General features: G+C 34.0%; 1 protein-coding gene across 13 annotated transcripts in view; it reads right to left on the bottom strand.

Annotated features, from left to right (window-relative positions):
- The window catches only part of LAMA2 (laminin subunit alpha 2), a 4,753,606-nt gene that overhangs the window by 2,725,903 nt on the left and 2,013,459 nt on the right, over positions 1-14,244 (bottom strand). For all 13 annotated transcript variants that reach the window (XM_044064325.1, XM_044064371.1, XM_044064344.1 and 10 more), the window contains exon 11: positions 13,239-13,379. In XM_044064325.1, the coding sequence (XP_043920260.1) occupies positions 13,239-13,379 (141 nt within the window). The remainder of the gene's footprint in view (positions 1-13,238; positions 13,380-14,244) is intronic.

Here is a 14,244-nt window from a genome sequence, read left to right as displayed (position 1 = left end):
TATGTATATTTGCAGGGTAGAAGGGTATTATTGCCCATGTCTGTATGTAGGTATAATCCATCCTATCCCCCATTGCAGTTCTCCCATTCATTTTGTGTCAGTGCCCTGTCCTATTTACTGTTCAGGTTTACCAGTCACCATCATTTGCCCTTTGTTATTTTGCTGGTGATAACTTCACTATTACCCCCTTCCTCAGTGTGGCAGGACCTACCCTCTTATTATGCATTTACCCTTGCTACCTACCCTTACCCTTTTCACATACCTTTATCTACCAATATACCCCCCCTTATTTTCTATGAAAAGAAAAAAATTGGCACTTGTCACAAAAAAACCCTGCCATCCCTGCATCCTCTTCATTCCATAACTACTTCCTTATTTATTTCCTTCTCCTTGCTTCCCCCTTCCTATAGTCAAAAATAGATTTAAATTGTACTATCAGCTTATTTAGACTGAGAGCTGCTTTGCTCATCTTGCTGCTTCTCTATGATTATGAACACACTGAAGTGTATACATGCTCTGAATTCAACATTTGGGCTAATCATATTGTATACATATACTACATGTAATCCATTATTACTTCTGTATCTCCTTTTCTGCAGGGCCTGCTCGGGCCATGAAAGAGATTGTTAGCTGCTGTTTTAGTTTCAAGTTTTAGCATGGTTAATCAATAATAAGCTCAGACCTACATTGTGCCTGGAAGACAAAGGGTACCTTTCTCATACTTTTGTGGTGATCGTGTTTCTGAATACCAGCCAGTATCTTTTCACGTTCTTCACTGAAATCCATCTTTTGCCATTTAACTCTCATACATTTTTTGAAATACAAAAATCCATCACACCCACATTTTCCCTCTTCCTCTTTCATTCAAAACTATGAAGATTAATTTAATTTTGTTAATCTTTATATGGTCCTGGTTGCAGGAAACACAAAATGTTTTGTCATTCTCTGAACTGCCTCTATTATGTCTATCTTTGTAAATAGATTAGATCTCGAGGTCCATGATGAAATAAGAAAAAAAAAAAAAGAAAACTGATAAATTTGAAGTAATATGACTGATCTCATCATGTCAGATGTTCCCTGAAATAGGAACTATTATACAATATTAAAAAATGATTTTGTAAAGGAGCCAGCTTTCCTAAAATGTCCCATATAGGTTGAGTTGTCCCCACAGTCCTAACTTAACTATACCAACTCCATGGTTTCATAGTCTTGAAAAGGGAACATTCTTGTTCATCTATTTAAAAAACTTACTTTGCAATACTGGAATATTCCTCACATCACTGAACAAATGATTTATTTCAATGAGTTCAGATTCAGCATTGCATCATTTGTCCCACAGTTATGAACCTAGTCTTTAGAACTGTGGAAAATCCTCCAGACTGAAATCTAACTGACTTAATATTGAGGGATAATGTCTTTCCAATGCTGATAAAAAGTCCTATGCAACCTAATGTCTTGCCTAACTTGTCTGCTGTACTGTTAAATTGTTTGCTTAAGGTTTTGTCATCTAATAAGACTACTTTCAGATATTTGTCATGTTTTGCTGCTTCCCCTCCAACTGTGTGCACTGCTTTACTGGGAATATGCTTCTCAGATCCATTACTCTAGTTTCTTTTTTAGCATTAAGTTAAGCTGCCATACCTTAAGTATATTCTTTCCATCTGTTAATCACTTGCCATCATTTCAATGTATTCTTGTGTTCCAGCCTTTTGGATAATTTTGTATGCAGACAAAATGTTTAAGTTCAAACCTTCCTCAGTCTCAGTCATAAAAACACTGAAACAGTTTATCGCTTGTATAAACTCTGTTAATACCTTACACATCTCCTTCCTTTTATGTAAATGGAATCATTTATTATGGCCCTGTGCATTCTACTGTCTAGCCAGCATTCAAATTCTGGTGCAACTCCAGGACTCATTCAGTCTTGGTAACAAGCTGCAAAACCTACTGTAAGACATTTGCCATGGCATTGTTAAAGGCTTTCACAGACTACAGCCTACAGCCTTCATCACTTTCTGAATGGAATTAGTGGCCTTCCTGAGTCCAGTCTTTTTGAAAATCAGACCAAAAGACCTATTGTGCTGAATGGTATATGCAGCAAAGGAAAAGGGTTAACAAGCTCTGTCAGTGGAAGGGTGGAGTCCACATGTGAGCCTCCAAAAAATCCACAGTAAATGCATAATTGTAGACAGGTAGTTCACTGCAATAAGAGCACAGTAAGGCTTTTCTGTAGAATAGGGTGCTGTCAAAGATCTGCAACCTGAGACATCATATGGAGATAACACAAAGAAGAAAATAAAGACAGAGGAAATTGAATTCATTGGTGTAACTGAAGTTATAACAGGCAAAGACAACAGAATGGTATTTGGACTAATCCCTTGTTTTACCTCTATGGTTGTTTTAAGCTGGAATCTGTAACTTGGGTACAAAAAAGTCTAAAATACCAAAAACATTTAGACTGCTATGGAAAGATTGTGTAACTTGAGTAAGGGCATTGTTCTAATTCTATTTCTTAATGTCAGGGGATAGCTGAGAATCCCATGTTATTCATTTGTTGACCACATAAACCCACCGGACAAATATTTTCCTTTTCAGTAGCAAATCAGATGAACTGTCTGGTTAATTGATTTTCTCAGTCGCACTACAGTAAATGGAGATGGAAGGAATCAAACCTGATCCCTGGATAACAAGAAGGAGCTTGCTAACAGTTCAGAGTCTTAGGCCTTTGTGCTAAATGACACATAATTGTCAGTCAGAGACTATAAATAGTTTCTGAACTGAACTTTACTAACACACTTCTTTTACTAAAGTCTGCCAAAGAAGACTCATTTATGTTGTGGGTATTTTCCAAAAAAAATAGTCTACAATTTTTACACAAATGTCTGTGTTCCTGTATATATGTTATAAAAGTTGAATGCAATTAATCTGGAAGTAAAAATATATTAGCACAAGATTTTCATGTACAGCTAGTGGGGCTTATCTTTATTAGCATGAATGTACCCATAAACACTTAAAAAGCAAAATGTCATGGGCATTCAGAAGCCATGTAGATGAAAAAGTAATAGCATGAGGCAACCATTTTGAAACACACTTGTTTTGACGCAGGTCATCCTTTTATTCTATATTTTTTTATCAAATATCTTTTTATTGAAAACATTTCTGGTATAAAAACAAAACAAAAAGAATAACAGGACAATTACATGTGGTACAGTTGATGTTACATTGTACATTCATAAACATGTAATGATAGTTATTGCCCATTATGCTAATAACATTCATACGTTGTAGAAAAACCATAGTATTATCACACTGATATAATTAAATTATAAGTTCGGATAAAAGTTTTTCCATATGGCATATTTATTATACTAACTTTACTACTGTGAGTTATAATATATGCATAACATCAACCTATAATATGATAACATTCTACTCTACTAAAAACTTATGTACATATATACATATATGTCACCTTATTTTGGATGCTAATCTCAACAGAGTGGTGTGCTTACATTTCTTATGTACATAGTATTTACATATTATTCATGACAAGATATCAGTTAATGTATTGCAGTACCATTAGTAGCAGGCTTGATTCCAGCAGTAATGTTTACTATCCTTAAAATACATAGACTATACCAGACTATTAAGAGAGTATTTCAATTAATGTTTTACAGTGCTTGTGTCTTTCGGCTTTTCCCGGTTAGGGGTCACCACAGCGGAACTCCGATCCGCAAATGATTGGCAGTTGATTTTTACGTACCAACTTGCCAGGCCTGACGCACAACCTTCAACGAAGGTACGCCCATTCACGCATATCTCCACGCAGAAGACGCTCTAGCTGAGAATCGAACCGGAGAGTGTCTTATTGTGAGGCGACAACGCTACCGCAGCACCACCACAGCGGACCTCCCTCTTGATAATATATTTGATTTCTCTGACTTTTTTTATGTAGTTTTTTGGCTAATATGTGTTTTTTTGCTACACTTTTGTATTCTAACCAGGTTAATTTTGATCTATCAATCCAGTTTTTTGCTATATAAGCTTTCATCAGAGTGCAAAGTGTTATTATGATATGTTTAGATAACTTGTTAATATTACCCTTAAATAAATGGAGTATAGGTGTTTGCCATGAGGGCGTAAATTTTGAGTATCCTGATTTCTCTAATAGAATTCTAAGTGAACACCATAGCTTATATACTGTTTTACAGCTCCAGAATATATGAAGGATGTCTGCTTCTTTATTTGGGCAAAAAGGACAATATGGTGACTTGGATGGGCTAAATTTGTTAAGACGTACAGGCGTGAAGTATGCATTGTTAAACATCATGAGCTGTGTATATATTAACTTTTTATATGGTGTCAATTTTATAGTGTTTTTGATAACTAATTCCTTTTGGTTATCTATTATGGTGTTGTCCTTCCTATCCCAAAATTTTGAAAAGATTATACTGTTTCGGTATTTAAAATTTGCAATCAATTTATAAGTGTTTGATATCATTTTCTTTTTACTTAATAGCATTTTTATAATTTGTTGTGCTACCTTGACTTCTTGCTTGACTACTTTGATATCTTTGGTTAGAATATCAGCTAGATATATGATTTGTTTAATTATCAGGTTATATTTTTTACTGACTTTGACTAAGTTTGTGATATCTTTCAATGAAAGATTTCTTATTTGATAAAAATCCCAAACTGTATAATTTTTTTATTAAAGGAAAGTTATCCAAATTTATCATACTGTTTGCTAGTTTTATATCTGGATTATTGGGAATTGGTTGCAGGAGAGTAATTGTATATTTTAAGTTTACTGAAATCAGTAGTTGTTTAAAAAAATTCAGAGTTGTTAATTAATATTGGATGACTTATTATTGTTTTAAGAGTTTCCTGTTTTATAAAGGGGATCGAATTTGGATTGATTTTATATTGTGTTATGTCCCTATATAGTAATATGATCCATAATGGATACCATGTATTCCCTACTGGATCATAATTCACTATCTGTACAATATGGCTTGCATTGATAATTTGATAATATAACTGAAAGTCAGGAAGGCCTAGGCCACCTTTTTCTTTTGTGGGTATTAGCTTATCACAGCTAATTTTCGTACACTTTTGGGTACCAGATGAATTTTGCCAGTCTAACTTTCATTTTATTAAAGAAATTAACTGGTATTTTTATAAAAATGGCATTGAGATGATATAAAATTTTAGGCAGAATGTTCATTTTTATAATTGAGGCTTTTGATAAGATAGATAGTTTAAGCTTTTCCCATTTATTCATACTCCCAACTATATTGTACCATGTTTTACCAATACTGTTAGTGAACAATTCTGCATGTACATGACTAAAGTTTATACCCAAATATTTCAGAGTGTGTTGCACTTTGACCTTAGTCTCCAGAAAGTAAAGCTCTTTATGTCCTATTGGATTAATTGGATATATGATTGATTTCCTGGGATTAATCTCATAGTTGGATACCATGGAAAAAGTATGTATAGACAATAGTATTTTATTTAAATCAGTATTAGGATGTTGAAAATAGATATTTAGATCATCCGCAAATGTTGTGTATTTAATTTGGGTGTTGGAAACAGAGATAAGATAATGGTATGTTCTCTGAGTAATTTGCAGCAGTAATATTTCTATATACAGATTAAACAAATATGGTGAAAGTGGGCAACCTTGTCTTGTTCCATTAACTATTTGTATTGGTTTAGAAGTTTTCTTATTAATATAAAGGGTAGTAGTTGCTTTAGTATATAAAGTTTTGATAATTTTTATATATTCCTTAGGGAATCCAAATGTATACAGTATAAAAAGTAAAAAATTCTGATTTACTCTGTCAAAGGCTTTTGTTGCATCGACAGATAATGCATATTTTGGAGATTTGTCCTTAGCACATAAATGGGTTAGAGCATCTATAGTTAATCTGTTATCCTTTACTTGTCTATGACTCATAAAACCTTTTGTATTCTTTGAGCTATAATTGCTGAGAAAATCTTAATGTCCAGATTAATCAAAGCTATAGGTCTATAATTATTTAGGTTAGTGGGATTTGTATTTGGTTTTGGAATAAGCACATTTTTGGAGTTGTTTATATATAGGTCCGATATCCCAACTTGTATAATATAGTTGTATAGTTTTAAAAGTATTGGTGTGACTTGAGACTTAAAGTGTTTATAGAATTCTGCTACATATCCATCAGGGCCAAGAGCTTTTCCAGGTTTTATTTTATCAATAGCCTTACTAATTTTCTCTACTGTTACTAAGCTTTTAAGGTTATTGGCTTGGGATTCATTAACCTTAGGAAATTCTAAGTTATTTGCAAAAGATTGAAATAGATTCTTGTTAATATACTCTTGTGGGCCATATATGTTTTGAAATATTTCTTCAAAAACCCCAAAACCCCAATTATTTCAATATCAGATCTATATGTCTTGTCTTTATATTTTATTTCTTGTATTTTACAATGGGGGTTCTTTATGTTGATAATTCTTGCTAACATTTTAGAAGGTGTTTGCACCCATTCTGCATATTTATGTAGCATTCTGAGTTCTGTAAACGAATATTGTTGTGTTATAATCTCATTTAATTGTTTCTGTAAGTTTGCTATTTGCTTCTCAATAGTAGGATTGCCGTTTTTTGTAACTCAGTTTCAAGCAGTCTTAGCTTGTTTTCTAATTGCTCTATATTTTCTCTTCTTTGTTTTTTAAAATATGATGTCTTTTGGATGAAAGTACCCCTAGCTGTAACTTTAAAGGCTGCCCACTGAATGTCCAGAGGAATCTCACCACTTAAAAAAATCTTCATTTAATTGTATTAAAGATTTAATATCTCTTGTTCTACCTCTTTATTTTTCAGCAAATTTGTATTTAACGTCCAGTTTGCTGTACTGTGTAATTTATACCCCACCTTGTTATGTGTTATTATTAGATTTACTTTAGAGTGATCTGATAAAGATCTAGGTTATGTGTTATAGCTCACTTCATGATGTGTCAAGCCTTGAGAAATCAAAAACATGTCAATCCTAGACCAGGTTTTATGATATGGGGAAAAATAAGTGTATCTGGTACCTTGAGTGTCTGCATTGTTTAGTTCAAATGGATCTATTAAGTTGAAATCCTCAATTAATTCTGATAGGAATGTTGGGGCTTGGAGAGGTTTAGCATGATTTTTATTTGACCTATCTTTTAGTAGATTAATAGTTATATTCCAGCCTCCTCCCCCAATTATAATCAAGTGATTTGGATGTTTATTTAGCAAATTATATACTTCAATTAAGAAATCGAGTTGGTAGTTACATGGACCATAAACATTACACAGTAATACAGGATTCTTGTGAGTTGGTGGTAAGATTGTAAAATAGCACCATCTTCCTTTAACATTGTAGTTATAATTAATGATATTACCTTCAAATGATTTCTTGATTATTACAGCTGTACCTCTTGCTGAAGTACTGTCTCCAGCTGCTATTATTTTCTTAATCCATTTAGAATTTTTTTCAGTACCCTTGTCCCATTATTCCATAGTCATTTGTGTTTCCTGCAAAAAGGTTATATCAGTTCTTGAATTATAAATGAGATGCATGACTAGCTTTTTCTTTTTAGTGTCCTGAAAGCCATTTACGTTCCATGAGGCTATATTAACCATTCTATGAGAATACTATTTTGTTCTTATTATATCTGAGGCATCTATATATTTTATTTTGAATCTTGTCGGAGCACTTTGCACACATTTTACTATGGACTGAGAAATAGATATAAGATTAAGGTGACATGCTCCTCTTTCAAACTTTTCTTGGTGCCTAACCACTTACTCCAAGTCTCTGAAAGGGAAAAGATTATCCAATAAACAAGCAGTGTAAACAACATTCTGAAATTAAAAAAACAATCTCTATCTACAGATTTAACTATAATACAATAATTATTTTGTATTCCAAAAAACATCACACATTTCCAGGGTATACACTCCCCAGACAGCAACCTAACTAAAATAACTTGTGTGTTCTTAACCTAAGTAGACAGTAGGTTAGTTAATGTTTCCGCTTCTATATTCCATGTTTCCCAGCTATTTCAGATATTAATAGCTTATTTTTATTTATTAGCTGACTTTACTCGTACATATACTGTTAGGTAAATATAGTACAATTGTAATTTGTGCTTTCAAATCTTCTTTTGTTTCCTTAATAATACTATGTATGTGAAATGTCACATACAAATGCATCTTCACAATATGCTTTACTTAGCATGCATCATATATAAACACTATACTTTTCCTCTAGTAACTGATAATTAGTTCACAAAAAAAAGAGATATATCATGAAAGAGCACATATACATTTTGTTAACATTATTGTGCCAACCTTTTCATATTATTTAACCTATTGTTCATAAGCTATTATTTTTTTTTCTTCCCCTTCCCTTTTCTTCCCTGCAAGGATCTTTTAAATCACAGCTTCTTGCACACTTCTGACTAAATACTGCTTCCATCCTTTGTATCTGCTAGAATGTTAGTGCTTCAGAATTATTTTGCAATCAAGACTGTCTACAAAGATTGCAGTACCTCTGTGGAATTTAAGCCATGTATGGTTCTTATTCTTGAAGATTTACAGCCTTGCAGCTTGGATTTTACTTCCTGGTTTTCAATATATATGAGCTGTGGAAGATATAGCTTTGCTTTTACCTTTTATTTGCTTCTTTTTGTGATTTCTAGGCTACCATAGCCTGGATTTTGGCTCTGACATTACTGATGACTTATTTACGTTTTTGGTGTGAGGTCAAAGGTCACAGGATGCTTGCTGTGACTCAGCTTCCTGGAAAAACGGCTTTTAGAATGTTGAAACGGAAAATAAAGCTTTTAAAGTGTTGGTCTTATATTTTAAGGTAAGGTTACATCGGAAACTACTAAAATAATGTTTAAAACAATAGTGACATCATTATTTCATCGGAATTAAGCATTTTTATACCATAGATGCACTAGAAATGCTTACAGTAGCAGGCCAAAAGTACTTACTTTTCCCTTGTTATTTTGGAGAGATTTCATTAAATACTTTCAAGAAGGATGAGTTAGCTTCATCTTTGTTTTTTTTATTTGGTATGCAGAACCTTTAAAATGGAAATGCAGTGAAGCAGGATACTTCATTTGGAACTTTATTTTGTTCTTTATCAAATATGCACAAAATGGCGAAAGAATTTGTCTCTGTTGTTCGATTATTAATGGTAGATCTTGTGCAACTGTTATTATATTTCCTTTCCACATGATTTGTTTTTTTTTTATTTTGTCTGTGTAAAACCATGTTGGCATGAGCTGCATTCAGTAATCTCACATATACTTGTCTTGGAGCATTAATTGTTTGGGATTTTCTTAGTGCTCTATGGAACCTCTCTATTACAAAGCTTTGTACTGCCACATTTTTATCCAGGAATAGTTCACATATTTCTGTTATTGCAGCATGCAGGGAAGTTTGCTCATATGATACAGGGATGCCTCTGATAAGCACATTGTTTCTTCTGGACCTTGCTTCTAAGTCTATTATTATTTGTTGCAGTTCAGATATTGTTTTTTCCTGTGGCAATGTTACTTTTATTATTTCCTCTATCTTGCATTCATTTTCTAGAGCGTTCTCCTCATTTTTCTGTAGTCTGGATAATATTTGGTCTAAGGTATTACCAAAGGCATTTAGTTTTGTAGAAAAAGATTTTATTTCTTCCTGCAGAGGTATTTTAGCTAATTTAAGGTCTTCCAGTAAGAGAGATTTTTCAAGTGCCATTTGGAAGTCTGCTTCTCTGTTTGCAGCTTTGCAGTTCTTTGTTTTTTTGTACTTACTTCTTTCTCAGGACTGCTTAATTGTGAAAGTTTTGTTTATGTTGTTTGTGCTTCCATTGAATACATATTACTACAATTGATATTTTTTATTTTCTTTGCAGAAACTGCAGATTTTCAGTGAAGTCTGTACAGTTATATATGTTCCCCTGTCAGTACATGTGGTCTCGCAGATAAGTATAAAATACTGTGGTTTTCTTTTTCTTTTTGCAAAATCTTCTGAAAATATAGTTTAGTATCCAGTATATTGTTAGATTTCTTGATTTTTGCTGGGTTTTGAGATGTGTTTAAGCCAAGATTGGTTTAGATTTTGCTAGTCAGGAGCTGTCTGTGAAGTGTGCCTCCTAGCTAGCAGCCATCTTGGAATCCGTCACAAGAAATGAAGATCTGACCAGAAGCTCTGAAAATTTTGCTCTGTTAAGATAGTACTTGAATTTTCTGTGGACATACAAGATTAGAAGTATTCTTTCCCCCTTATGTTTAGGTTCTGGAACGAAAGCAGATGATCTTTTTTGCAGAGGTCAGAGCAGTTAGTAAGATTGTTTTCTGTGTCAAGAACCTTGGGTTAGCCTGATGAGTTAGTCAAATGGAACAAAAGTTAGTTTTTCTAACACAAGATTAAGATCCCATGGAAGAGCTACCTGTTTTCTAGGACGTGTGATATGCAACATCCCTTTAAAAAATATTTTCACAAGAGACTGCACTGAAAGAAGAGGATACCTACACAGAGATAATGAAATGGCCATAAACCTTGACTGAGGATAGCAATGCACACAAATAATGCAGAAGCAGAGAACCACTAGCGCTGACTAAGTGCTGGTCCTTTTCTTGGCACCAACTAGAAAACCTCTTCCATTTGTATAATTTTCTAGTAGCAGATTTTCTTGCCTGCATTAATACCTGCTGCAAGTCCTCAGAAAAAAATGGTATCTAATCAGCATTAGAACTCTATCATTCAAGCAGTCAGTTGTGGTATCTGGAGATGGGAGGTATTAAACATCCCTTCTCTTCTGTGAGTAAATCTATTTTTATAAGGAAGCTTGCAGTAATTGCCTCTGGCCATTTCCAGAAGAAAGGAAAATTGGTAGGTTGTTCAAGGCAAAGCTGAAAAAGATGCCTGATTCATGAGGAAGTCTGGTAGCAAAGTTGTAAAATAGGTAAGCAGTAAAAAAAAAAAATCACATTTTTCACCAAATAACATAGTGAATGGCATGTTACATACTTACCCCCAGCCCCCAAGAGTAAACTAATACAACTTTTGCAAGGGAAAAAAGTAGTTTTAAATTAGATTTAACAACTTTTTTCCACAAAAGTCAAAGGTAACACTTGTTTAAAAGTTACTAAAAGTAATGTGATTGTCTACAAAAACACTTTTCCCAGCTTAAAATAATTACTTTTATAAAAAAGTTCACTTTCTGTCATAAAATTAAAAAGTGCATATGTTTTTTCTCCAAAGGAATTTCGTTTGCCCAGCAATGAAAAATGTTAGCTGACTTTTAATCCCCTAAAGCACACGAGAGGATGTAGTAGGAGAGCTCTGAAAGGCTTTGCCCAAGCAGAATAATGGCTTGGGCACATGGAAGGTACCCTTGAAGCTTTGGAAGCTGGCCAGCTGTTATATTATTGGCAGGATATAACCCATATAGCTAAGGATACTGCAGCAGTGAGAAAATGAACATCAGCAGCACCATTACTTGGACTGACACTTCCCAGGACATTAAAACTCACAAAAGGATGGGATGTCACATCCTGTAGTAGAGTACAGTGCAGTGCACAAATGCACACTGTCACAGCTACATCTGACCCAGGTATATTATTACAGCCAACACAGTGATGCAGCTGAGCTCCTGCTACTAGTAAAAGCCACAGTACCTGAGCCACTTATTAGCACAACATTCAAATAATACTAACACTGCAGTCATGGCAACATCAAACAAAATTTTTATGACTCATTTGTTTCAGTGATGACTGCACGACATTATGGACCCTAGCTGCTTTGCCATGTTCAAAGTATTTTCCGACAGAGATATATGTTGCTAAGACATCACTGATCACTTGTAAACAACATGAATGCATTCTTAAATGTAGAATAAATCAAATAAACCTCCTGCTAGAATGCTACATCTTCTAGAATGTGTTATACAATAGAAAGAGAAAAAAATATACAAATTATTCTTATAAAAGACTGTGTCTCTTTTTATATGTAAAAGGCAATAGCCTCAAAATGACATACAGCCTTTAGATCAAAAGCAATGTTATTACTACAGCTGTAGAAAATGACTCCATCCTATGGTTCTCATGGCTGTGATGACCACTAAATAATATGGAATTTCAAACAGGCATCCTTGAGACTGAGGACTTTGGCGCTTAAGAGCGAGATGTGAGCATAATTTATAGGCAGAGCACTCAGTATGTGCACAGTAGAATAAAAGTGATATTTTGTTATTATGAATCATGCTATATTCTGGACAGCATACAAGGCAGACTGCACATATCCCACATATGAGAGTGTGTACAAGCTTTGTGAACCAAGTGGATTACATTTCTAGAGTGACACATTGTAGTTATATTTGGTTGGGACTCAATCTCTCAAAATTAACTAATCAAGTCCAGACTAATTTAGAACTTTTTTTTCAGAAGGGCAATCTCTCCCATAGCACTACAACCCCACATTTCTAAATATAAACACTGGTCACACAACAGTCCATTATCTACACACAACTGTGATCACAAAACTGCACCTATATAACACATTAACAATGTTATTTTGGGAGGGAGACTCTTGCACCTGCTATATCCCAGAAACAGCAAAAGAAGCAGACTGGAACATGGCCTCACTGTGCAGGTTAAAAATATTTAAGCCAAGCTTAAAACACCATATAAAAAGAAAGAAAAAAGCATATAAAACAAAGAAAGCACTTTCATGTCTACAGACAGATGCTTCATCAGATCATTAAGTTACGGCTATTTCCCCACAATTCTTCTTATCCTAACTCTCTGAATGCACAATAAAGGGAAAAACACAATTTTATAACCCCCAGTTAATCAGTACTGATTTCTAGTCACAGTGATATGATGCATAGAGGATATCAGATCACAGCTTCAACTTGTGTAATCAATCATCTGAACAGATCCTACTTCTAGATATTCATAATCAGATAATCTGTACATTAGCTTAAAAGAGCATTTACCTGGGAGCTTTACCAATAACCTGTGTGACATTAAACATTTCAGCAGCAAGTTTGCCCACACGTTAGACCACGTTCTTAGCAGTTTGACAGACGCAATAATGCAAGTGCAGAATAACAGCAAAGCATGTACATTGTCTACTGAAACACATTTCTTTGCTTAAAAGAATATAATTCAAGGATAGCAAAACAAACAAACAAACCAAAAAATAGTAAGTCACTTACATTACTGTAAGTCCAGGAAGATCCTGTGCATAGATTAGATACACCAGAACAGAAGCATTCTTCACAACCTTTGGGATTTGCACGCTGTATGTTGAAGAATCCTTTTTTGCAATGCTCACACTTTTCTCCTTCAACATTCTCCTGTAATCCACAAAAGTATCAATATTATTCATTCTTTTCAGGGAAGTAGAGTAACACAAAACAAGCTTTATTATGTGTACCTTACATGGATCTTATGGTACTCCTCACAATTCTATAAACATTTATATTTCAATAAAGTAAAGAAAGTACAATACTGTCCATGTCTGTGGCAAAACGAGAATATCATACAAGAACACCATCAGAGCTAATAACAAATTAAGCAATAACCAATAAGTGGGTGTGGGTATATTGAGGATTTACTCATGGCTGGTGTGGTTTGATCACGAGGGCAAAGCCTCATTGTCGCTACTATACAATGACTTTATTTAAGAAAGAAATTACTTTCCCTAAATAATGTCTTTGTATAATGGCACTGTGATGTTCCTCCAGATTGTTTCTGCATTCTTCTGCATTTGCTGATGTACTACACTCGTGTATGGGACTTAACGCTCCCATGCTTGCACAGTACATCACTTCTATGGAAAACAAGCAATGGAGAAAGAACATCTCTGCTGCTTATACATATACATATACATATATATATATTTTATTTATAAAATCTGGACAGTTTAGAGGTATGAGAGAGAGAGGGCAGAAATACAAGGAACATCAGGTACGTTTCTTTACTTTTGCAGAAAGTACCTGATTTTCCTTGTATTTGTTCTGCCCTCTATATGTACCTCTCAATCTCTTAGCTCAAGAAATATAGACAAAGCCATAAATAAAGAAGAGACAAAGGCTCCAAAATGAGGATCAGTTGTGAATGTTGCCCTTATAAATTTAGCCAGCACTAAGAATAATAAGATTTGTCTTATTGTGCATTGTCTGAAGGATATGAAGTCTTAAAATGAACTGTATATCATTA

This window comes from Protopterus annectens, chromosome 1.part0 (assembly GCF_019279795.1).
Source record: "Protopterus annectens isolate FY-2018-M chromosome 1.part0, PAN1.0, whole genome shotgun sequence".
NCBI classification, from domain to species: Eukaryota; Metazoa; Chordata; order Ceratodontiformes; family Protopteridae; genus Protopterus; species Protopterus annectens.
The sequence above is the reverse complement of the archived record's forward strand: the minus strand, read 5'-3'. Positions and strand labels throughout refer to the sequence as shown.